At 41.9% G+C, this 26797-nt stretch overlaps 1 protein-coding gene across 4 annotated transcripts in view; it reads right to left on the bottom strand.

Moving 5' to 3' along the window:
• Window positions 1-26797, bottom strand: part of grm8a (glutamate receptor, metabotropic 8a) — a 294574-nt gene that overhangs the window by 86668 nt on the left and 181109 nt on the right. For all 4 annotated transcript variants that reach the window (XM_071502891.1, XM_071502890.1, XM_071502894.1 and 1 more), the window contains exons 8-11: window positions 21495-21634; window positions 18936-19082; window positions 16604-17025; window positions 14920-15286 (exon numbers count right to left, since the gene is read on the bottom strand). In XM_071502891.1, the coding sequence (XP_071358992.1) occupies window positions 14920-15286; window positions 16604-17025; window positions 18936-19082; window positions 21495-21634 (1076 nt within the window). The remainder of the gene's footprint in view (window positions 1-14919; window positions 15287-16603; window positions 17026-18935; window positions 19083-21494; window positions 21635-26797) is intronic.

Raw genomic sequence — 26797 nt, 5'->3', positions numbered from 1 at the left:
TTTTTTCGTTTTGGTTTTTTGATCGTTACTAAGGCTCCTTTTCCTCTTTCAAAGTCAAACTCACATCCTGCCATACCTTTCCTGATGCTGCAGTGTGGAAGAAGCAGGATCTCTAGGCCTAAAGCTAACACTGAACATCATCTGCACAGTGCATTGAACATTAGCATTGAATGTAAGTCCTTAATTCAGAGTAGCTGTATGAGGATGTAATTCCTGCGAGACATGGCTGATCCTGAGAGACAGGCAGCCTGATAGGTAGGCCGCCCATGAATGAGTTCAGCTGTGTTTTCACAGCACACCCATACGATAGCTGGAGCGTGACAGCTAATGTTGATGGCTATTCTGGGTTGGCTTGGCTGCTCCATAAATGACACTGAATTCAAACGTACAGATTGTAAAGACCCCTTCAGAAGCCAGTCGACTAAATTAGGCTTATCTTCTGCATACAATGTGATTTGCTCGTGCTGATTAAGTATGTGCAGAGCAGCTACACTTGACACACACACGCACACACATTTGGTTAAGCCTTTGAACATATGTTGTATCAATGAAAAAAGCAAGGAGTTCTGCACTTTTTATGAACTCTCCATCCACTTAACTGGGGATGCACTGGGCTTTCAGTGGATCTACATTCACTGCCAAGAAATGCTACTCACAGTGAGTCTGGTGATTTAGTTTAATTACTGCCTTTAAAACCTGAGTGCCTGCGTCCGACCGCGGCATGATGCAACACAATCTTCAACACTTGAAGTGGTCTGAAGGGGTGTGTGCACACGCAGAAAAGCGGGCATTCATACTAATTTGACTCAGAACTTACAAGGGTTATATGAAGAGAAATACACACACACACACACACACAAATTGTAGCTTCTCAGGCTTGATGAACCAAACATGCTCAGTCATTACACTGCTTCTGTGATTATTGCAACTCGTTTGTACAACAGAGCAAGAAAAGGCTGGTGAAATCAAAGGGCTCTGGCCAGCAACATGGGCGACTTTGCCAAACGCATGGGGAAGGGTGGGGGTAGAAAGAATAGTTGGGGGCCTCAGAAGGTACGAGAACTATCCACTGAGTCGGCCACTCGAGAGATAGGAAGTTACAGAAAAAGAGGGAGACAGAGGGACAGATGGTGTGAATATGAAAGACAGTGTGGGGAAGTGGGGGAGAGAGAATAAACGAGAGGAAGTAAGAACGACGGCAGGAGAGCGACAAACGAGGACAGAAACATTTGGGAGAACAATTGTCCGCTAACAAGAAGTGGAGGAAGATGACAGAGAGATGGAAAAATAAAGATGTGATGAAGAGAAAGACGCAGCGATGACAAAGCAGTGCAGAAGGACACTGACTGAACTGAGGAACAAAGTCCTGAAGCACTTTTAGTCATGGGCATGTTGTCTGTGATACAAAGAAAATCTTGCCCGTGGGACACTTACATGGAAGCACACGTTTAAATTAACACGACCAAAAACTTCAGCACCGGGGTTTTGTTGTGCGTTGCCAAGTGGCTGACTAGCTCCCTGTTGTGACTTGTTGGCTTTGCTGTGGACAGTGTGGCATCGCTGGAAGCCTAACCAACTGCAGAAGCATTTCACTGTTGATAACAGTGCAGATACATCCCAGTAAACCTCACTGGGAATCCCTTCGAAACCTTCTCGCACACATTCTTTTTAATGACATCCATGCAAACAGGCGCGACAGAGAAAGATGCTGCTAAAATCATATTTTTTAACACTCTGGGTTTGACTGACGCCAACTGATTGGCAGTGGTGGAACATCTGCCCTTCACCTGGGCAATGTTGCACTAAATCCCTGCTCATTTGCATGGAGACGAACCAGTGTTCAACTCTCTCTTGCCAAACATCTCTCCTCTCTCTTTTTGTCTCCCAGCTCTCATCAGAAATGAATGACTGGTGGCCACTTTGTTTTATGTCGCGAGTCAGCTAACGTTCACAGAGAGAGAGAGTCAGACAGAGAGAGAGAGAGATCGGGAAAAGACAAACAGAGGGGTGAGGGATGTCTTGCATCTTTCCATCTCTCCATTCATTCACAGTTGAAACTAGCTCTAATGATTGGTTGGCACTCTGCTCTGCACTGCACCCTAAACTACTGTGTATCTCTCTGTATCTCTGTGTATCCCCCTTCTTCTTCATCTCTGTGCCTGATAGTATACTATCTCCCTGTCATCTTTTCTTTTCTCTCCATCTCAGCTCTGCATCATTTAACATGCTGCTGTCTGTGCTTGTTGATAATGAGTGTAGATGTCCTTGATAGGTCCCTGTCCCAATCAAACCTTTTTACGAGCAGGGTAACATTTCAGATCACCTAAGGGTCCTGAACTAACTTCACACTGCCATTTAGTGTGAAACCCTTCTGGGTGTGTGTGTGTGTGTGTGTGTGTCTCTGTGTGTGTCTAAATGACACCCCGTGTTTCCCTGCACTCACACCATGGGACCACTAATCATTTTAATCACCTGAGCCATGGAAGGGTGAAGGGATTTGATTTGATTTTTCAGCTATTTATCTGAAAAATAAAAGCAGTCATGTCCAGTGTCCACCACTTTCAAACATTAAGGATAATTAATGATAAATGCTAAAACATTCATTGTCAAATACCTGAAACAATATTAGATCTCAAACTGTGTTATGATTACTAGGCTAAATTTAAAGACGGTAGGTTGGATCCATAAAAATACATAATGTGTCTACATCACATATTTTTGAAAATATGTGTTTTATTTTATCTTTTTTTTTTTTTTTACACAAAAGGCTCTTTCACACAAATGTAACATTTTGCAGCAAAATCAATTCATTTCAATGGGATCTCTAGATTGTTAGCTTGTAGAGCTTCTTTCCCCCCTTTACAGAGGAAATAAAGACAAGACCAGGTCAAAAGGGAGTCCATGGCTGGACCGCGAGCAAGCTGCTGCTCTGCATTTGACCTGCAGCTGATTTCGGCTTGATTTACTTGAACCTTAGAAGCTCATTCACGTCAGCTGCTGTGTGGTCAGCAGAGAGGAGGCCCAAACTAGAACTAAGTTTTGTCCAAAAACTTGCTAGATTTGTTGCCAAAGGCTCTGAAACGTCGGTTAATCTAGCGATAAAGGCATTAAGTTGCCAACGTGCTTGTTTGTGCCAAATCATTCTCAGCACTCAGCTGGCTGATCGATGGCGTAACTTCATCAGTCAGTCAGTAAGTCAGTCATAGGGCCGGCCATGCTACCGCTGCTGAGTAGCACTTGCATGCTCCCTGTGAGCCAGCATCACGTCAGTTAATTTACTGACAGCTCCCCAGGCAGCCCTGTTAACAGTCACTACTTTACTGAGCTTCTACAACAACTTCTACAAATGTTTGCGGATGGATTCGGCTACGCCAGTGTGACTGGGTCTTTATATGTTTCTCTCAGTGAATCAGTCTTCAAAGTTAGCTGGAGTTGTGTTTGATCATATGCTCAGACCAGTTCCCAAAGACGGCTTAAGAGGTTTCAAACGTAGTGCAGAGTTTTTGATATACAGCTCCTCACTCCGAACTCAGTAACACTGAGTGTTAGATGGAGGAAACTTAGAAAAAAAACAAAACAAAAAAAAAACATAAAAAAAAAAACAAAAAAACAAGTTCCACTGCACTGTCAGAAGAAAAACAAAACAAAAGGCATCTAAGATTTTCATCTTTTTGTTTTATTTATTCATTTGGTTGCTGCAACCTGAGTCTAATTTTACGTTTCATTTACTCCACGCTCTTCTCCTGAGAAACTTTCAATAGGCAGTAAAATGCATCACCACTCATGGATCACCACAATTTAAAGATGCTTAGCAACACAGCCGTGTAGAGGACTACAAAAGACCGCCTCTGCTTTCAGTTATGTCAGTTTTACAATCTCATAATGTCTTAGTGTTTACTTGGCCCTGAAAACGCTGAGATAAGACCCTGGTTTTGTTTGACACGAAAAAAAGCAAATACATTAAATGACAATCTATCAGGAGAGAATAACCCACAACCAAGTATCAATGAAGTATTTAATTAAAACTTTTTTTTATCCTTTGGAATACAGATATTGCACTTTAAGATATCACACTGCATATATGCAATCTATTCAATCCGTATTATGTAGTCTACGCATTTCACCGGATCCAGCTATCTTAAATATTTCTAACCCAACTACACAAAAAGCTGGTAGAGCAGTTTGTCTCAAAACCATCAGCTCATAGTCACAGTGGAAAGTAACAACTACACAGTTGTTATAGTAAGTGTTCAGTTCAAGCCAGCAGCTGTTGCAGTTGAGAAGGAAATCATTCAGAGAGACACTCAATTTACTTCAAATCTTTTGCATAAAAAAAAAAGTTAGGTCTGTGGCTCTTTTTATTCAGAGTTGCACTTCTCCACACACCCATAACACACATGTTTTTCAATCATGGCGCTGTGATGAAAAACTCTAAAAAGACAAAAAAAAAAAAAAAAAAAAAACACTGACACAGAAATCTCTGCCATATTTTAACTTTATGTCAGTGGAGCTTAATTGGGCTCAAGCGTGGTCATTGTTGTCCACGAGTGCCTCATTATTGTCTACAAAACAGCACTTAGGATTTTTTTTTTTTTTCCTCCATTGAATCCATACTGGTCCAAGGTCTCTTGTGTGCGTCATAAAGAGTGCACAGGCTACTTCATAAAATGATGTTACATCTGTGTTTGCTCTGCCACTGCTTGTTAGCGTGTCTCTTATTGACTTGCAGATCTGTATGAGGTTCGGGTCAGTAGTCTCAAGTCAAACACATTTTGAGCCGTGCATAAAGGACTCATTGTAATGCATACTGTGAGGGTAGCCCTGTTGTGAATCTCTCTCTCTCTCTCTCTCTCTCTAACTAACATGACTGTGGCCCCACTGTGCACAGCTCCAGCCAATTAAAATACCCAGCAAGGACTTATATGGAGTGTCATCAGTCAGCAAGCTGCTGTCCAAACTGTAGAAAAAAAAAAAAAAAGAAAAAACCTGTCACACCTTGAGCATGTAAAGTGGTGAGCAACTGTATGTCTGCTCTTCTGTCTGGGATGTTAATTGAGCCTGTTTATACAACTGACTTTATGCAATCTTGGAAGAAAATGAGCTGGAAATGACACAAAACATTTTCCCCACAGTAATTCTAAGTTGCAACTACATAGTCCCAACCCTGTTTTGTAATGCTAATGAAATTAATGCAGGAAACTGAAATCAAGGTAATAAAATCATTGCATTCCTGTGACTTATTTTAGGGAGCACAACTGTGGACTCACATCAATCCACTTCATTTTAATTATGCTTTTGTTCAGAACAGTCCACTGGCTCCTCTAATTCAACCCCGTTTTAAAATTCCAACTCCTGGTGAAGGAAATGTCACCGGTCCCCAGTGCCTTACAAAAGTCATCAGGATATTGTTGCCTTAATAGTTTGCTGAATGTTTTAATTATGTCGTGGCCACATTGGCTAATTATTTCTAGCTGTGGAGAAAAATGCTGCGGTGGTGACAGCTGGAACAAGTGATGTTAAGACTTAATCTGCTGCCAAGTAAGAAAATCAAGCAAACACTGGTCAACCTTGCCCTCACTTGAGAGACGTAAGGACGTTTCAGGCTTTATGAGCTGCTTGTGGTTTGAATCAACAGCTAAAAAAAGTAAAGCTTAAGTATACCGTAAGGTAAACTGTCATCTGAAGTCAAATGTGCAGTGAAGATTTTAACTCTGCTCTGCAGTAAAACTCAGAAAGAAACCTGAGAAGTTAAGCTTGTTACTATGGTGATTTTATTTGCACTGTGAGGTGAGATCCAGGAAAATGCTAAATACAGTGCTTAACTACAAGTCATTATATTTCTTTGCTTTTTTTGTCATCATTTATTTGCATAGCTGGTGCATCTTTGGAAATCTCCTCAGGTACATTACTCGTGCTACGAGTGGTACTAATTCTCCTTTGTTTAATTCAAATCACAGAACACACACAGGGTGAAGCTGCTACTCTGGTACACACACACATTCATGGTGAATTCATGTGGACACAAGAATGAAACCAAAATTACCACAGACTTGTGCATGTTTAGTCAAATAAATACTCACACGCACTCACACTTAACTCCTACTGCTGATCAACATTTTGAGCAGGAACGACAAATAGGTGCACACACACACACACACACACACACACACACACACACACACACACACACAGACACACACTTCTCAAACACTAAAAGGTGCACAACACTTCCTCTACACTTTAATAGCCCTGCAACATAAAACTTCTATTCATCTGGAAGCAGCGACTGGAATAAAAATTCAAACTTCACAGCACTGCCTCACAACTCTTAGCTGACCAGACTTCTTACCCCTGAATCAGACCTCTATGCTGCCCGAAGCTTTGAGTCTGACAGAGCACCAAAATCTCAAGCCAAGTATTTCCTGTCCATTGCCAGAGACTGGATGCCAGGTTATTGCATCTGCTCAGCAACAAACTTTGAATTGCTCTTGGGATCAGCCATGCAGCACTAATTAAATTTGGGCACCAGCAACGGCTTAATTGATCCATTTTTCAATGGTTGGAATTTTGCCTAAATTATCATCCTCATGCTTCATAAATATGGTGCGATTTACTCAAAACAGGATGCATCTGCATTCCTGTTTTTATAGATTTGTTTTCTTAATTGACTGTAAAAAAAAAAAAAAAAAAAAGGGACAATTTATAACTCATGAATCTTGAAATGCTGGCACAAAAAGACTGCCAGCATATTTACTGAATCAGCTACAGTGTCTGTGTTGAGACTTTTTTTTTTCTGGCTTTATCATGTAGTGTGTTTCTGTACAGTTGAACATACAGTGGTTTCAGGAAGCATTCAGACTGCTTCTCTTTTTTTTGCACAACTTTTCAATTATCCTTAAGATGTGTTAAGAACTTGATCAGAGTCTACCTGTGGCAAACTGAACAGACTGGAACTCTCTGTAGACCTCTGCTATAAAAAAAAAGATAGATTGGGGCAATCATTTAAAACCATTTCTAAAACAGTGAGTGTTCCCAGGAGCACAGTGGCCTTGATAATTGTGAAATGGAGTTTATAACCATTAGGACTTTTCCTAGAGTTGGCTTTACAGGCAAGAAGGACCTTGGTCTGGGAGATGACCAATGGTCAACCCAATGGTCAGTCTCCACCAGAAGGATGACACAAATTAAAAAAGTACCTTAAGAGAATACTTTGGTAAATGACAGATTTCAGTTTTATATTTTTAAAACATTTGCAAAATTTTCCAAGAACATGTTATTGAGTGTAGATTAATGGGCACATTTCTATCCATTTAGAATGAACTTCAGTGTACAAAAAGTGAAAGGGTCGGAATCAAGTGGCAACCCACTGTGATGTCAACTGCTGTTTTGAAGTTTTCGTTTTGGCCGTCACCATCTTGCTTTCTTGAAGGGTCAAACTGACCTGCTCTGTACTCCATCCTCATTGTCAGGCAGGTCGGCGTGCATGTTAAAGTCTGTCAATCACACAGTAGCCACGCCCTAATACCCTGCTTTATCATCTATTTTGCTCTAAATGGAGCCATAATTTCAAAAAATGAACATCATGTTGTATTGAAGAAGACTTGAAACTACAGCAATTGAGACCATAAAACTCATTACAAAAATGTTCACTGAGGTAGTCAATCAAGTGAGAAGTGGGGACATTTTCCCATAGACTTCAATGCAATCAGACTTCTTTTTGCAACCAGTGGGGTCGCCCCCTGATGGTCATTAAATAAAATACAGGTTTAAGGAAGTTCCGCAAGACTTCACTTTTCAGACCCGGAGTCTTGGTCCTTTTTTTATTTACAGTCTATGGTCTGAATACTTTCTGAAGCCACAGTATGTAAGGATGAAATAATGACAGCCACAGTGGAGGTGGAAAACAACAGAATAAACAACAGCATATCTGACGTTTGGTATTTTGGCTTTGTTACAGAGATGTAAGGGTGATGGAGGTGACTGTTGCATTGGGCCTCAACAGGGAATTTTACTGAAGTTTGGATTTATAGTGTTCTTTGCCTGTCCTACTGCTCCCCTGAGGATAGTTTCAGTGTGTGTGTGCATGTGAGTGTATTTTAATGTATGTCTTGCTGAACGCAGAGCATCCATGTGTGTATGTGTGCAGTGCTGTGTGTCTGCAAGTGCAAGCATTTGCAAAGCCCCCCTTGGGTGTCCCCCCCATCTTTCAGCATCTCACTGTTTGATGTCAGGATGTGACACTCGCTGTCTGTCTCTCCCCTTTTTCGGCCAAACGACCAAATCCCACCAGAACCCTGCAAAAGATTTCAAAACCAATTCCTTCAAAATTGAATGAAAGCTTTTTCTTTTCTTTCCTCTGCACAGCCTGTTGAAGATAATCACCCCAAGGATTGGTAAATTCTGTCAGAATAAAGACGACATGACGTATAAATCCAGCAGAGGAAAAGAGACATTGTTCAGACGCGATCTGCGCTCTGTGCATGTTCAGTTGATCCCCGTGCTGTGCTACTGTAGGAGTCATACACTTTTGTGTGGGAATATCAGAAACATTCCTGGTATTTTACCTTGCCTGTAAGGTCTGTACGTTCAGTTCAACTCATACTGAGAAAGTTTAGATTTCGAAGATAGCCTTATATTGAGTTCAAATTTTCCATAACCACATTTGCTCCTTCACCTCAACCAGAGGTAGTAAAATCATTTGTGAACACATGCTGGATAAGCATATCTCACCAGTTAAATTCTTCATATGAGCCTATCCATAGTGCAGGAACATTGACAACATTTGAGTCTCTGCATTCCACAGGGTGTGGTACGCTGCTGAACAGCTCATGCAGCTCTATGACTGAGCTTTGTGGTTCAGCACTACTGTTCACTTACCTTCTCTTATATGCACACTTTCCCCCTCCAGCATCCCATACATTCATTATCTTCCTATTTAACTGCTTTCAGTGATTTCACTGTTACTATACATGGGGTTGTTGCATTGGAAGCTTTGGACATGTGAATGTAATAAGAGCTTTGATACAGTCTCTCCATGAATTCACAATCTTGTGATCACAATAATTACCCTATTGTAAATTCAGCTTTGGCCATCTGTCAGATTCTTCAAGGATTCAGACATTTCTCATGTCTCTTCTTCTCCTCTTTATCCTGCTGTCTGTCTTTTTTTTATCTCTGTGTTTCAATATTAATCTTCTTTGATCTATATTTCTCTCTCTCTCTCTCTCTCTCTCTCCTCTTCTTCTCATCTTGAGTGTCTGATGACTGTGTAAATCCCACCCTTCTTTGACTCTGTGTCTGCTATTTAGTTGTTAACGTCGCTCTCACTCTGCACTCCCACGCTCTCTGATTCATTCTTTCTCTGCTGCATTTTGCCCCCTTTTCTTTTCCTCTAACTCCCTCTCCTTTCTTCATTCTCCATCTTTCTCTTTTCCGTCCGTTGTTGTCACCCTCTCAGCCCTCTCTCTCCCTCTCTCTCTCTCTCTCATGTCTCTTTTATTCTGCCTCCTGGCCTCTCTCCTCCTCTGTCTCTCCCAGCCTCTTCAGATTACTGCAGATTGATTACCGACGGTTACTCCCGGTAAGGATCTGGGCGGTCACTGGTCCTCCATCGGGACCGCAGTCACGGCCATAAATCTGTCTAAGGACGGTGAGCTGTGACGCTGTGTGTATGTGCGTGTGTGTATGTGTGTTGTGAGGGGCAGAGATAGATTTGAGGCAGGTAGATAGATTGTGTGTGTTCTTTATATACTCCCGAGGACCAAACACAATCACAGGGAAAGAAAAAAAATTAGGAAAGTTACTCAAAGTGAGGCCATTTTCCATTCTTCACTTCCTAAAGGGGCTATTGTGAGGTTAAGACTCTTGGGTCTGGCTTTAGTCTGGGGTTAGGCAGGAGCATGCATGTGTATGTGTGTGTGTGTGTGTTTGTGTGGGTGTGTGGGTGTGTGTAAGAGGGAGATCATGTGAATGGGAGGCCTTGAGAGACAAAGTGCATAGGTGAGTATGAATAGCACCTTCACTGATTCAACAAGGAGATTCATACTGTTCAGAACATGCAGCTCTGTCCTTCTGTTACGACGCTGCAGAATCCAGTCTGTTCCCAGGCTGAGTTTAGGGTTGTACTGCAAGCCCAACAACCTGGTCGGGTCCATTTGTAGCAATTGAAAAAAAAAATCAGACTGCCATAAAAAATGTCATATTTTAAATTGGGAGTTTCTTCTGGATGGAGAGGAACAGCTAGTCCTGCACTTGCATATCAGAGGTTTAATACAACAATCTCCTCCATCTCCCAGCGGCTACTTCATCAATATACAAACATGACGAACAAACAAAAATGTCTCTGTCTGTGCAAGCAACTAGTGCAGATATAAGGATACAAGAACAAGCATACCAAAAAGATGCATGCTGTGAAAAAAAAAAAAGACACATACATACAGACACACACACACACACAGACACGCACACACAGTGGGAAGCAGCAGGATGGTTGCTTCTTCCTCTGTTGGAGGCAGGAGATAACAAGCTGACCAGATTTAAGGCATCTGGAGAACAGGAGAGGTGGCTCACGGGGAGAAAGAAGGAGAGATTAAGGGAGAAAAGAAACGAGAAAGAAAGAAAGAAGAAAAAAAGAAAAGACAAGAAAAGAAAGATGGTCTTCCGTCCATAGTGCCAGGCAAAGGTATGATGAGGCAGACACAGAGAGAGATAGCTGGAGAGAGGATGTACCCTGTGGTTACTGCTTTACAACAAGCAGAGAGAGGCAGAGGGAAACACACATGCACACACACACAACCTTTCCCATTTCTGCAGGGTGCGGCAGGAGCTGTTGGAGCCAGCAGCCTCTGCATGGTAGCATGACCTATTTCAAAACAATACTTCCCTGGCTGGTGATGGTTAAGAATCCCTCCCTTCCTCTCTTCCTTGATTTATCTCTCGCATTCTTATTCTGTGTCTCACTGTCTCCCTGCATGTCCCTATCCCCTGTTTTCCCTTTCAGGTTTTATCTCTCCCTCTTTGCCTTTCTCCTCCTGTCTTCTCTCCTCCTCTCTTTCTCTACCCGCTGTGACTCAGAGCCACGTTGGGTGTGCGGAGGGGAGGAGTGTGAGGGACAGGACGCGAGCCGAATGTAGGGAGGGGTGTTAAATTTGGGGTGGGGGGTGGGGGGGGGGGGGGCTACACAAATGTAAGTGCATGAGAGGGAGAGAGAGGCATGTGACAGTGAGTGGGTGGGCAGAGAAGATGAGGATGTGGCATAATCTGAAGTCTCCATTTGTCGGTAAATGAACCACACAAATTAATTCCAAGAGAGGAGAGAAAGACAATTAGGTGTTACATTCTGTATGCAGGGCTTTTTGTTCAATCCTGGAGCTAAGAAGCAATATTGTATTTCTTTAGGTGGGAGGTTATGCATCGTAACCCTCATTGTATGAGCACAGACTGTACCCTATAATGGGCTCTACAGGCTTCACCACTCTCTTCTGCTTCTTCTCTGACTATTCTGCTGATCTCACTTAACTGAGGATCAACTCACCTGCCTCTTCCAGAGCTTTCAACCACTTACCACAAACCTTTTAGACCTCTGCTGGTACACGCTACAGACCCAAGCAGGAAAAGTAGCTGCAACAACAGTAGGGACCACTACACTGGGGAAAAGGTCCTGGTTAAGACACTGAATGTGACCAGTGACAAGAGCTCTTTAATGCCACTGGTCTGGCATTCCATAGCGAGTCATTAACCAGGAGTCAGGACCTCCACCTCCGACCTCAGAGATTATCTTTAAACAGAGACAGGGGTTGCAATTTCTCTCATATATCGCCAAAAGCTCTACAATCTGCCTCGAATTCACCCACTCACACCCACCACAGCAGCCGTACTACGGGTTCAGTGTCTTGCTCACTGGCGACTACTTTGGCGTGTGGTCAGGAGAAGCAGAGGAACTGCAGGCCATGCTATTAATGGAAGACAGATTCTACCCGCTGAGCATCAGCCGCCCTAATGATGACCTACTAACTGAGCGAGCGCCATGACAATATCCATCAGCTGTTAAAAGATCGTGAGACGCATTTGAAAAAAGTCTGGGGAAAAAGCAAGTAAGTGGACCTTGAAGCGAGAATTTCCTTTTGTCAAGGCAAAAGATTCAAATGCTCCCGCAGAGATGCGTTCTACCACAGTTACCCTGAAAAGAAGCCCTGAAGCACACGTGGATGCGAGCCCTCAATACAATACACACGTCTTCACTCTTGACAGAATGTCCTCACATGGCTACTGTACGAGCCGCTATTTTGTCAGGGGCCTCATCACTGCCATTAACAAATAGCTGTAGCTCAAGTAGCTGCGTATTTCATACATTTCAGCATTCCTGAGCAAACACAGGACACAAACAGTGCAACCCCCCCCCCCCCCCCTTTGGAAACCAAATCTATGCCCTTGGTAGAGCTCTCCTCATTAAAGCCCCATCAGCGAGTCACATCATTACCTGTTTATTCCTTTCACTCCTCTCTCTCCTCCCTCTCCTCTGCTCTCTCTGTTAGCCAGCCAGCTGCCACACACTCCAGAGGATATTCCAATTAGAAACAACATACACAGACACACAAATGTGCACTGGTGGATCTTCCAATTAAATGCAACACACCAGACAAACACACTTGAACGCAAATACACACAAAGTCGCTGGTGGACATTCTAATTAGCTGAACAAACATAGCACGGACGTTGCTCAGCTCATCTGCAAAGACGGGACGCTTCAGCACATCAGATAACGCACACACGCATGCATGCGCGCACACAAAAACGCATGGACACACCCTTAAGGTGGCATGAAACATCAGCATCTACAAATGGTCACAAACACAGCAGAATAATGCAGGGTGGAGGACTCACAGCACATAAGCAGTTTCTCTGTCATTCTCACAGAGTAGCTTAAAGGTTAGAGCTATAAGGTGCATTGGCGCTTCTATCTGGGGAAAGTGAGTAAGTAGTATGGTTGTAATTGTACTAGCTGCAGTGTATCCTAATGCATGAATGGCGAAATGAAAAAGGTCAAGAACGTAAAGTCGCTTAAAAACTTCCTGCCTCAATAACTACTCCAAACTGAGCGAAGCAAAAACACCACGAAACACCCAGCGTGGGTGCGATCTCAACGATGCGTGATTAGACCGGATCACTGACAGTTGCCTGACTGACACACAAACAGGGAAAGACTGTAGGAGCTGACTTTTACTGAAAGAGAGGGAGGGAAGACCTGGACCCTCAGTGGACACACAGGTACAGTTTGCACGTAGAAGAGGACGACACGGTGGGGCAGGATATTGACAATTGAGATTGTACTGATGGCTATCTCAAGGACACATTTTCTTTCCCCCTCAAGCACACACACACACACACACACACACACACACACACACACACACACAGAGGTAAACTATATGCAAGTTATTTGGAGCTGTGCATTAAACTGATTAATAACCTATGTTTATGTATAACAGCTTTAGGTTCATGATTTATATCTCTACATGTGCATACCCTGTTATATCTGAAACCTGCGAAACACAAAGTGCTATCCATCTGTTCACAGCCATGTATGTGTGTCTGTTTACTGCTGATCCACCTACTGTGCGCACATTTACAGTCCACAAAGGTACGCGAGTTTAGCATTGAGATGTACAACCTGTGAAATCTGCAATCAATCACCTGCCTTGAATTTAAATGAGCGTGTGAAGTGTTTTATTGTTAAAGCCAGAACAGTTACACTATCAAGAAATGGAATCAATAAGCCACTGCTGCTTTAGCTCCGGTAAATACATAAATGCAGAGGTTGGTGTATGGTGTTAAGAATTGGATTAGAGATTTCTGAGTGTGTGTGTTTATGGGTGTGTGTCCATGCCTTCTAAACTCTCTGTTTCTGAACTGATAAGGACACCGGCACTCAGTCACTATCGTACCTGGTTATGCTCATACCCTGTCATTCTTCTTTGCGCACGTGCCCACGTGATGCAAGCACATCATTCATAGTGTGGACCTTGGATGCAGAGTAGAGGCTGCCCACACACACATCCAAACACACATCTCCGCCTACCACCTAAGTTACATCTCACTCACATCATTCAACCATCAATAATTGACTGAAGGTAGGAGGAATAAGCTCTAAAAGCCTGGACTGAGGCATGTATCCAGTCAATCAGCCAGACAGAAAATCCTCTTGTACTCACAGGAAAATTGTCAGGAGATTGTGGACTTAAAGCCAGCTACAGTTGTAAAACATATCCATCTCTCTGTGCCAAGAGATGCACTTTTGATCTCTACAAAGTTATCAGGCAGTGAGAGAAAGCACAGTCTTTGCCACAGCGATACATGCAAATTTATGGCGAAAAGAAAAAAAAAAAAAAAGTGACTCCAAAACTTAATATTGCTGCAAAATGGGCTCAGGAGAGTTTAGTCATGCTCACAGAAAGCCCATAAAACACACCATCGCAGCCCACCTGTCAGCGAATTGTCATCCTAGACAAGACTTCTCACAAAGATATACACAAGTGTCACACAAAAATCATCTGAATCCATCTAAGGAGTCAAATCATCCACACACACACACACACACACAGCAATGCACTCGTGCAGTCATCTTTCCTGTATGCTGTGATGACCCAGAGAAAATTGCTTTAAATCCCAAACAGGTCATATACAGGGTAATCCAACAGATAGATGAGCAGCCTAGCAGACACACACATCCTGGTTTCATCCTCTTTGCAGACTCAGAAATCCTAAAGATGATGGGGATGAAGAACAGATATCGGCTATATACTCACACTCTCTGTAGACTGTGGTTCACAAAGGAAACGGTAAAAACAGAAGTTAAAGGATGCAGGTTTGGTTAGATGTGTACTTCTAACGTAAGAATTACACAGATATGCACACACTCACCCTCTCTGCAGACTGCGAAGTGCCAAAGAAGATGGGTATGAACGCCAGCCAGATGATACAGGTGGTGTACATGGTAAATCCGATGGGCTTGGCCTCGTTGAAGGTCTCGGGCACACCTCGCGTCTTGATTGCGTAAACTGTGCACGTCACCATCAGCAGGATGGAGTAACCCAGGGAGCAGATGAGCGACAGGTCCGAGATGTCACACTTGAGGACGCCGCGGGCCGACATGGGGTCCTGGGTCCGCTGCTCCCCGTAGTCCACCACGGTGTGGGGAGGGTCAACCGCGAACCAGACAAAGACGCCCAGGAGCTGAACTGAGATCAGGGAGAAGGTGATGACGAGCTGGGAGGCAGGAGAGATGAACCTGAGAGAAGGAGAAGATTACTGAAATGAGGAGGTGGGAATAAGCTGGAACAATGCTGCCAGGGTTTCATTTTAAGTGGGCCAACCTATGCTGAAAGGTTTGCTCTCACGGAAATATTATGTGCCTTTGTAAAAAAAAAAAAAGGCATCACTGCTGCATGAAAATGATTCTAATTTTGGCAATTTTATGTATAATAGTTTTCTCTTGGTCAACATGTCTTATAAATACATTAAAAATACATTAATAAATATATAAAAAAGAAGAATCCTGAAAACAAGGCTGTTTAACAAAGAACCTAAAAAGTAGCCCACTTTACTGCAGCAGTATATTATATTCCTATACATGCAGCCATACACACTGCCACAAACCCACACTAAGAGGTGGAGGGAGATCAGGGAAAAGGTATTGATGAGATTTCAGGCAACAAAGAAAACAAGGACAGTTGTAAATTGTAAATTATAGCACTGGATGCACTGGATAGAGGACATGTGATGATCTCCTAGGATGTTAGAGAGATAAAAACCGGAGGCAAATAATACCCAATGACAAAAGCCGTGCTTTCACTCACACCCTCAGTGAAGAAACAGCCTGCTCCTTCATGCTCCCAGGCTCAAAGCATGCACCGTGCCTGAGAACCTGGAGGCGCAACACACACTGGAGCCTGAAAAAGAGCATCTTCTGTCGAGGGTCTCTGTGTGTCAACTGCTTCATTCTGCGTCGTACCTCAAGTTTCTGTTCAATGCATTTCCTTTAATTAGCTTGTTTTCCTTCATACGTAATAGTAAGAGCAACTACAACAAAATAATTTGTCCTGGCTTTCCTGGAGAGCAGGCAAGAAATGTGGAAATTAACGATCATATAAAAAAAAAAAAATTAATATGTATGAGCAACAGCAGCACAATAACACTAACTCTTACAGCTGGGTGGTGCTGAAGGAAAAACAGATGACCATCTGGGCAGCAGGGACATGAACCTGTGCACTATTAAATCCTGCATTAACATTTTAGCCACTTACTTGATGCTCTCTCCCAGAGTCACTCACACGGAGTACAAACAGTACAATAGGTGAGCGTGAGTTCATGACTCTCATACATAATGTATGAAAAATAAATGATGAATAATGATTGCAAGCAGCTTAGTAAGGAAGAAGCAGAGGTTAAGTCTTCATTTGAATACACGCACCTCAGTGCAGAAAAAAATAAATTAATTAAAAAAAAAAAAACAGTAACAATGACCTTCAGTGCCACTACACCCATCGAAATCCACGCAGAGGGCAATCAGAGAGTGTGTATAATGACGGACAGGTGTTGTCCTCACCTGGGTGCAGTTACGGATTTCTTCCCTTGTTCAAAAATGCGGTGTATCCTGTTGGTCTTGGTGAGCAGGGCGGCATAGCTGAAACACATCCCCAAGCCCAGGAAGATCCTCCTGAAAGAACACACTCCCACGTCAGGTGTGGCGATCATCAGGAACGTGATGGCGTAGCACAGGAAGATCCCCGTTAGCAGCACGTAGCTCATCTCCCGGCCGGACGCCCGTACGATGGGCGTGTCGTTGTACCGGACGAAAGTGACGATGACGAAAGAGGTGGCGATGATCCCCAGCATGGAGATGAAGACGGGGACCACGGCCCAGGGGGAGTGCCACTCCAGCTTGATGATGGGGATGGGAACGCAGCCGGTGCGGTTGGCATCAGGTCGCATCTCATATGGACACAGCTCACAGGTGAACTCTGAAGCCTGGGGGACACGCAGTTTGGATAATGAACATTAAAGATTGTTTCTTTAAAAAAAAAAAAAAAAAAAAAAGATGATAACTGGTGCTGTAATCCAGTAGGTCAATTAATCAATAAATTCTTTTTTCGATAATAATTTGAGTGTTCACATTTTGTCATTGCTTGCTTGCTTTTCAATAGGCATACAAATAAGCAGACATGCTCAGGCCTCTTTCAGGTGTTTGGGGGATTTCGATTACGTTTTCAGACAGATTGAGTCAACAGAAAAGGAAACAGATGTTGAAAAAAGAAGTCAAGTCAAATATAGCTTAAGGCCAGCTATAGGCAAGTCTGGGGGAAACCAAGTTCAGCCCTCTTTTTGCCCACAGTTACTACCTCCACCATACAGCTGAGTAAGGATTTGAGGAAGAACAGTGGTAAATCTGTATCTATCCCCTACATTTATGTAAACAGACTTGTTAAATCCCTCCATCCCTTTCATGCAAAAACATCTCAACGGTGGATTTATTTACCAAGCATCTAAGGCTGACTTATCCTCTGTGATCTGCCTCGCTAATAAGGAAAAAAAGCACACATTTTACACATTTTGTACACTTGCTCTACAGTTCACTTACTTCTGCTGCTATACTGCTTTCCATTCTGCTTAAAATCCCAAATCTACAGTAAATGTGTCAACAGATTATTGATTTCACAGCAAATGCATGTATCTGCAAAATGAGTATTGATCGCTCCCTCTGACAAGCATCGCCTGCTGCTGTTCTGCCTGATATTTTTTTTTTTCCTTTATTGGCTCCTGAAGGAGGAAACTCTTTGCACATGTACGGGCCGCGCTCATGGATTTTTTTTTTTTTAACTCAATAAGAAAGAGGGATGATGGGCTGCCAAATTGTCCGTGATATAATTAACATGGGGGATGTATCTTTATAATGCGTGATCAGACCCTTTCCCTTCACCTCAAATTATGTACTTCCATTTGCTATAATAGCAGTTGTGGTTTGCCCTGCATATATAAATCTAAAATGGGCCTAAGTGGCTTACTTTTTTTTTTTTTTTTTTACCTGAAACAAAAAATCCTGATCACTACACAGGGGGACAGAATTCTACTGTAGAGCAAGAGTAAACAGGCAGCAGCTGCCAGAAAGCAGATACCAGCAGAGACTAGCATTTTATAGTGTCAAAGTGCTGCTATTGCAAACACATCTTAGAGTGGATTTATTGTAAAGTATGAATGAGTCTGGCTTTAATTGCAAAGCAGGTGAAGGAAGTTCACCCAAGGTTTGACTTGAGGTCAAAATCTACATTTTTACCACATTTTGATTGGCAGAGGATTTTCACACATAGCAACTTGTTTAGGCTGAGAGCTTCTGGAGGCTTTCCCAGCTTTTAAAACACAGTCAAGGTAATTTGCAAGTCAGGGGTATCCTTTTTCTTGACTTTGAAGTAACAAAATTAAGAGCTACAGTGAAGACGCGTTGATGCAAAAAAGTCAAAATCAGATATTTTCTCTACTGCCTTTGATTGCCAGAATGCAACACTAGAATGTATTACACTGGACTGTCTCTGGTTTGGTATCAAGCTTTGAAAAAGACTGCTTCATTATGTTCCATTATAATCCATTACATAACTCCATAAGTGACAAAAGTGAATTACATTTCAGCTGGATTTTAATGTCTATAACCTGTGAGCCATGTAAAATTAAAACAAAAGCTGGTTCCTCAACAAAAACATAAATGGTCTTCCATACACTGAGATAACTTCTATAAAGTGGATACATTTTATGCGGACCTTTACAGCATAGCGATGGGAGGAATGCTCTGAGGCTTTATTGCATATCAGTCACAGTGTGAGGGCAGCTCATTTCAAAGTTTTGGATGAAAGCTTCATGTCTGGACGGACATTTCCCCAGAGACTTACCTGATAGTGGTATCCCTCACAGCGCTCACAGTGCCAGCAGCAAGGCACACCTTTCACCACTTTCTTCCTTTCACCGGCACGGCACGGGATGCTGCATACAGACGCTGGGAGAGATGGGTCACCTGTCCTCCAACGCATGGCCTCCACCTTGACAAATGGATAATATGTATGAGATTTGTCCACTTGGCAAATGTGGATTTTGTTGGTTTTTGTCTAAAATGATTTGTGTTCACGTGGCAAAACAAAATTTCCTACTTTCTTGTGGGATATTGTGCTGCACCGAGAGTGGCAGCCATCTGCTCAAGTTGACATTACTGTGTGTTAACAGTCTTTTAACACTCGCTTTTCCCTGTACCTGCAGAAAGTGTGTCTTCGGGGCAAACTTGGAGAGCAATTAGCACAAGCAGATCCTCTGATCATTTTCACGGAGCGCTGCCGGGCACAAAACTAACACCAACTAGTGTGGAAGCCAGCAATCAGCCCATAATCAGATCTGGCACAAAAAGGCCATCTGTATTTCCTTCTGTGTGTGTGTGTGTGTGTGTGTGTGTGTGTGTGTGTGTGTGTGTGTGTCTGTGTGTGTGTGCACATGGTCTTCCATGTGTGCACTGTGTTTGTCTGTGCTGCTGTTATGCTGGCATTAAAGTGAATCCCTGAGCTTTCCGTATGTCTGGTATGTGTGAGATTGTGTGTGTGTGTGTGTGTGTGTGCGTGCGTTTTAATTTGTCGTTATGTGTGCAAGTGTTTGTAATAAACTCTGTCATTACACTGAGTCCCTGAGGTTCATCCATTGCCGAGGGTGCTCAGTAAAATGGAGCATTACTGTTTTAAGGCACACAATGTACCAGTCCAACAAAAACTAGTTAGGAGGAAAAACTCATCAGGGACAGAGGAAATGGACTTGATTTGATCACTGACACACATATAGAAACACACACAAAACGCACAATATTGGGTTACTGTGCTGCAAATATATCTGCCAGGAGAAATACGCTAATGACAAAAAAGTGTGTTTGTGTGTGTGTGTGTGTGTGTGTGTGTGTGTGTGTGCGTGTGTGTGTGTGTGTGTGTGCAGGAGTGCAAATTAGCATTGTTTGAAACTTTTCAAGTGTTTTTGTTTGTCGCTGTTTTTCCCCTCTCTATTGAATATTTCTGTTCATCATTTATTCATAGCCTCACCAGAATCTTTACATACACACAGATACACACACCTTGTTGTGTTACAATTAGCATGAATTATGCACTAGCCAAAACACCATAGGCCTAGTCATGAACCTTCTCTTCCATTAATTATTTAGGGCAAAACAGTAATAGCTATAATAGACTTCTGCTTTAATTATGAATGTCAAATTAACTGTGCATGTGTGTCCAGATGCTGTATGTCCAAATACACATCTAGCATGAATCACACCAGCTTGACTTCACTGTCCTCCCCTTTACGCCGATGAATACCCAGTCAGTTTGTTGATCATGAAAACTTTCACCGGCTGCCATCACTAATTCTGCCACTGTGCCTTCAAACCCTGCCGGATTTTGAACAAATCAAATCCATCTGTTAGTTTGTCAACTGTCAAAGTTCCCAGTTGTGTGTGTCTTAACTATGTGTTGTCCTTTGTGTCGCTGCAGTCCCTCTTCTCTCTCTCTGTCAGCCAGGCCGTCCATCAGCGAGAAAGCATTTTGTGTCTATTAGTCTTCTCATCTGTCACCTGGCCTTTCTAATGAAGTCCTGGGTGGATTTATAACGGCGAGCACTCCAGCGTTGCCTGAGGACTTTGTGTGTGTACATGTGTTGTGAGTGTAAAGCAGTGAGTGAGAAACCAGGACTAAGACAATGAGATTTTAGCGTGCTCCTGCATTAAATGATGTGTTTTTTCTGTGGATGTATGTGAGGCTCAGTCGCACACAGGGTCTGTGCCAGCATTTATAGGTTGTACATGCAGGTGTGTGACCTTGTGTGGGTGTGCGTGAGTGTGAGCATGCCCCTGCACAAGACTCAACAATGTGAACTAAAGAAAATAGCTGCATTGTTTGTAGAAATTGCTCCAGCAATTCCAGCTGAATTTCACTTCTGAATAATGGGAAACTGGGGATTTTAAATGCATGGCTGGTCACCGTGATGTTGAAGTATTACTCTACAGAGGTATGTGGTCTATAATGCCTTCAATAAACCACTCATATCAAAATACATTTTGGATTATTGTCAACATGCAGTGAGCTGGAAACACACCTGCATCGATATATGTTTTGTATTAAACTTTTTTTTTTTTTAAGATAGGAAACATCTGAATTAGAGAAATACCAGTATATATTAATAGTAGTAGTATTAGTATTAGCAGTATTTTTAGCAAGTTCTTTGAATAATGGTTTATTTCCCTTGATCACTTCTAGTTGGATCTCTCAAGATTTTGCTTTGCTTTCAGTCTTGTTCATTTTATCATGTCTGTTTTGTCTTCATTGTCTTCATATTATACTTGTTGCTATGATGCATGTGTCAGCATATACTCTGTGTGCAGATACGACGTTCATATTTTTGTCTGTGCGTCTGTGTAAAAATCTTACTTTGAGGTGTAGTTTATTGGTCCAGGAGCCGATGACTCTGTACTCTGCAGTAGATCTGTTGGTAATCTGGTACTGGAAGATATCGTATCTTCCTGGAGCGTCTCCGTTCTCATTGAAAACCACTGGTGTACCAGCGCTTCCTGGAATAAAGACAGTAGATGTTGGAGAAAGGGTCAGTTCAGTCATTTAATATCATACTATTACATTTTGATTTGTGCTCAAATGGCTTCTTTTTTTTTTTTTTGATCACCACAGAAATGACCACAGCTCCTACAAAGTAAAATCCAAATCTTTGATCAAATAAGGAAAGATCCAGAGCTGCATTTCCTCCAAAGAAACAGAGACAGAAAAATCGGAATGATCATTATCTCCTGAAATGATAAGGTGGCACCAAAAGAGGTTACAACATCCTCAGTGAATGCTGTTAGAATGCTTTTAGAAAGAAAAAAGGTAAATCCAAATAGCATGATGACAAATATAACAAAATTTAATGCAACACTGGACCACAGTGACTAGCCACTTATAAATAACCTAAATGTTTACATTCATCTGTTCAATACACTGTTTACTTATGAAACAAAATTGATATAGGACATAACACATTATGCTTCTGCAGAAACAGACATGATATATATATAAATTTAATGAAGTAATATGTTCTCAGGCAGTTTGTTTAGTAGCTGTGACAGCAAAGCCACTGTCACCTTTCTTCTTCGATCTGTGTGTGTGTGTGTATTTGTGTGAGCAGAAGCATAGTGTGATTGAATATGTACATGCATGGATAAGTTTATGTGACCTCTAAGGTTTAGTTTTCTCACCACCAATAAGGCTTAACAGAAACTTTTATCTTTGCCCCCCTCTGTCTTACTCGCAGTCTTTCTTTTATGTAGCGATACAATCAAATCAAACTGCTGAATCTGGCGTAGCATAAAGGAAATCCAATTACAGTGTGCATGTGGAGAAAGCACTGCATTATGGAAATTCCACCTGTGTACTATAAGTCACTGATATGGTGCAATGGTGCTGAGGATATATGAACAGTATCAGTTACCAGTTTGAGGCAAAGCAAGAGAGAAACAGTGTGAAGATGAAGATTAGAAAAAAAAAAAAAAAAGAAGACTGGCAGAGAGATGGAGGGAGATAGAATGCACTTGTGTTAGAGGGAGAACGTATCAACTGAAATAAATTCAAAGAAACAAAAAGAATGTGTGAGATAAAAACAGAAAAATAATTTGAAAAGGAGATGAGAGGAGAGGGGAGTAAAAAGGGATTAGGAGAACACAAAGACAAAAGCAAAGGAACGAGAGGGAATTTAGAGACAGAAATGTAAAGGTTCTCTCAATGTGATCATAGGGAATGAAACATGCATGAACACACAAGTCTTATTGAGAGAGAGTAAGACAGATGAATGGAAGAGGACTGTATTGATAAAAGAGATAAAACGAGAAACTCAGCCTCTAATTGTTGCCAAAAGCTATGAATGAGGAATGAGAAGTGATGCTGAATATTTCCAAATGTGACTAATTTCCCCTCTCACACAGACACACAAAAAAATCACAAATACATTTACATTGTTGACAGAACTAAACTCATTGATACTGTCAAATGCAATCTTTTCCCTTGCCCTATCTCTAGTTTTGCCTTTAACTAATAAACACCAAAATGAGGTAAAAACCCACAATGAGATATTTTGGGGATTCACTGTGCACCACAGTAGGAGAGGTTTAATTACCATGCTTGTCACAGGCTTCTTTATAACCCAAATTCCATTCAGTTGAATACAATAAATCCAATACTAAATATTACTGTTTTGGGTGTTTAATGCTGTGCTTGCTGGGGAATACACATTAATATTATCTCTCATACTTAATTAGCGTGCTTGCTGTGTGGTAAACACACAGGATGATGTAATAAATGTCTTCACACAATGCACTCTAGCAACCATGCAGTTCTCCCTAGCAACCACATTCATCTTACTGACTCATACACCTCAGCAAATACTGTGAATCAACAGAGAATCACCAAAGCAACTTTCCAAAATGCACTGTAAACCTCCTTGCAACACCCTAGCAACCACCTAGCAACCAACTGGCAACCAACTGGCCTAGCAACCACAGTAGCCCCATGACACCACTTTAACCACCTGGCTACCACCTGGCAACATCCCAACAATGTACCTGACCAACAAAACATCTAACAATACCCTGGTAGTCACATAGCAACAACATAGCAACACGTTAGCTACTACCCTTGCATTGTCAGTCCTTCACAAGCCACCTCCACAGCTCCCACCATCCCTCCCAATGTCTCCACTCCTCTTCCAGTTCCTCCCTAATTTTCTCCCTACCTCTTCTCTTCCAGATTTCCATTTTCTCTCCATTATGCCTTCTCCCTCTTTCCCACCTGCTGTGCTAATTGAATGGGCATTACGCACAAATGGGTTTTTCTGTTTACTTTGTCACAGTTAGAAAAAATTAATCAGAAGAAATATTCACGTCCTTCAGACTGAAAACTACAACCACCAAAACTGTTTTTCTTTCTGTTTTTCTTTCTTGTTATCACGTTGTCTTCCGTTTTCTTTCATCAAAGGGTCCATTTTTCTTTTGCTGTTTCCTTTGGTCCCACTTTCCTTCCCGTTGTCTTACATCTGCCACCCCTCACATTTTATTTGGACCCATATTAACCGACTCATTTCTTACCTTGTTTTATCAATCCATCTCAATCTGCTGCATTGTTCTCTTCTCCCTTCACCCCACACCTCTCTCCCTCAATTTCCATCTATTCCTCTCAGTGCTTGAATGAAATGGAATAAAAAATTTACATAAACAGGGCCAAAAAAAAAAAGAGGTGGTATAGCAATTTACCAAATTCATCAGGGATTATACAATGGCTGGCCAACAAGCTAAGCTGCCTGGTTTGAGGTTTATTTGAGCTGCTTGATTGGCCAGTCTGTCGTTGACACCAATAAGAAAAGTTAAACACAAAAAAGGTTTATTTCTCACTGAGTGATTAGCATACCATCTTTTCCTCAGCCCTATATTGGCTGCCTGTCCTCTCATTTTCCCCACACACCAATCATGCCTCTTTAAAGCTAGTTAGGGATGCGGCAACTAAAAGATTTGTCTGGAGCAGAGACATACTGGCAGGTACTTTAAATTATGCAGAGCAAAAGCAGACTGTTTGCTCTGAAAACAGTGGTTACCTTGAGTAGAAAATAATTATTCAATCTCATAGTGTTTGTATCGTTTGCTGGAAATTTCTGAGTAAGATGGATAAAGACGGCACACTTTTAAAAAGCAGCTGCAATTATTGCAAACACACATACAATAGGCATGACAGGAGCTGGCATTATCTAACCAACATGTTGGGAAAACAGGTAGCTGACAACCCCTCATCAGATCTGATTAATGTTTTGGTTTAAGAGATGCATGGACAGACTTTCTGGCCTCATGAATCTCATGAATTTCCATTTGGGTTTTGCTTTGTTTATTCACCAAAAACACTAATTTAGTATATGTGCAACAGGAGCTTATGGAATTTTACAGTTATTAAAAATGCATCTCAAATGAACTAACATAAAATGATAATGCACCCCTTTATTATTTCATTGTAAGAACATTTAATCACAGCTAAATGGTTTGTCTGCTGGGTGAGTAAAAGATAAATATTAGTTCATCAAAAAATAAAAAAAATTAAAAAAAAGCAAACATTAAACTTGTGAATGTGTTAACGTACTCTGGCTGCACTGTGAGTCATCAGTGTGGGAGCAGTGACATATTAACATGTAGATTTTCAGAACTTCCGCTTTAGTTGGCATGACACTAAAAAATAAATGATCTACCTGTTGCCTTGGCAACACACCTCCACCTCATCCTGTAGTGATACCGATTATGTTCAGGTATTCAAAGGAAGATGCTGCACTGCAGAAAATGTTTCCACCATAACCTGGGAGTTAGTAATGTTTTCATGTTCGAAATTAAAACACGCACACTAGGGGCACACACTGTCTTCCATAGCACTTAGTGTTTCACCCTCTGTTATATCTTTAAGTGCATTCTGATACTCTGATACTTTTTTGTACTGTAACAGAACAAACATCAACATTGTCTCATGCCCCAGAATTCCTAGTCTGTGATGAAATAGTTCTTGTAATGCTAATTTCTTCTTCGTCTGATCTGTATTCATTTTGCATTTTACCTAGAGCAAGCTGACGAGTTCTTAAATGGCACAGGAAATGCTGGAAAGGCCAGAGGGCAGATGCACGTTAACATGGTTCATTGTTCCACTTTCTGATTCAGGGAGCTATCAATGAAACCTCTGAGTTTGAGTTTCGTAGTTGGGGGAGGTTGTGTGCTCAGATTGGGCTGCTTGAGCGTGGTGAGAATGGCTAATACTTCTTGTAAAAGGCATCTGGAATGTGTGTGTCTATGTATCCCTAAGTGCAAGCAAAGGTTTTCTTTGACTTATTTTAATCCTTCAGGTTTTCTCAAAGCAGCAGTAGCGAGGCATCAGTGCGGCACAGGCTCTGCTGGAGTGTCCTCGAGCAAGATACTGTTTCCCTGCCTGCCGGAGGCACCGCTCTGTAGCTCCCCCACAGAGTCGGAGGCTTTCCCTTTGGGGATCAACTCATAGCTTTCTTCAAGATTTGCCAGGCAAGCTCACAGGTCACGACCTTTTGCTTCAATAATGTAATCCGATATTTAATAAAGAATGAAAGTTTTCATGCAGGGAAGCCAAGCTGAATTTGAATTTAACTGAAATTGACCTGCGGACAGAGACAAACCTTACAGAGGGAGAATAAGGGTGAAATAAGAATGTAACACTAATGTTGGCACAAGAAAGTAGATGAAGAAATGATTCACTTTGCCACTAAGTTCAAACATATTCAATGGCAATCAGAGCCATCTGAATCATAACCCAGGAAAGAGCTGAATAGAGGACAAGAGAAAATAGAGTGAGAAATATGATAACAAAAGCAAGCAAGACAGGAGCAATGCTTTAACACTTAGCTGGCTGAAACAGCCACAGAGAGGAAGAAGAGAAAAGGATGGAGGAAAAATGAGTGGCAGGGAAAGATAGAAGTAAAATAGGAGAGCGAGCATGTCTGTGGGAAAGCATCAAACCTCGTCTTTCTGACAGATAGAGGCAGACACGTGGATCGACTTAAAAGCAAAAGAAGAGAAAGAAAATGAGGCTGAACAAGGGGGAATATATGTGAATATCACATAGCAAGGCAGCTGAAAAGAGTCAAAACTTTTTTAGTTTGACAGAAAAGGGAAGACAGCAAGATGGGGGGGGGGCGA

This window comes from Trachinotus anak, unplaced genomic scaffold (genome assembly GCF_046630095.1).
Source record: "Trachinotus anak isolate AG129_WGS33_773 ecotype Australia unplaced genomic scaffold, CSIRO_AGI_Tana_v1 ptg000018l, whole genome shotgun sequence".
Classification (NCBI taxonomy): Eukaryota; Metazoa; Chordata; class Actinopteri; order Carangiformes; family Carangidae; genus Trachinotus; species Trachinotus anak.
The sequence above is the reverse complement of the archived record's forward strand: the minus strand, read 5'-3'. Positions and strand labels throughout refer to the sequence as shown.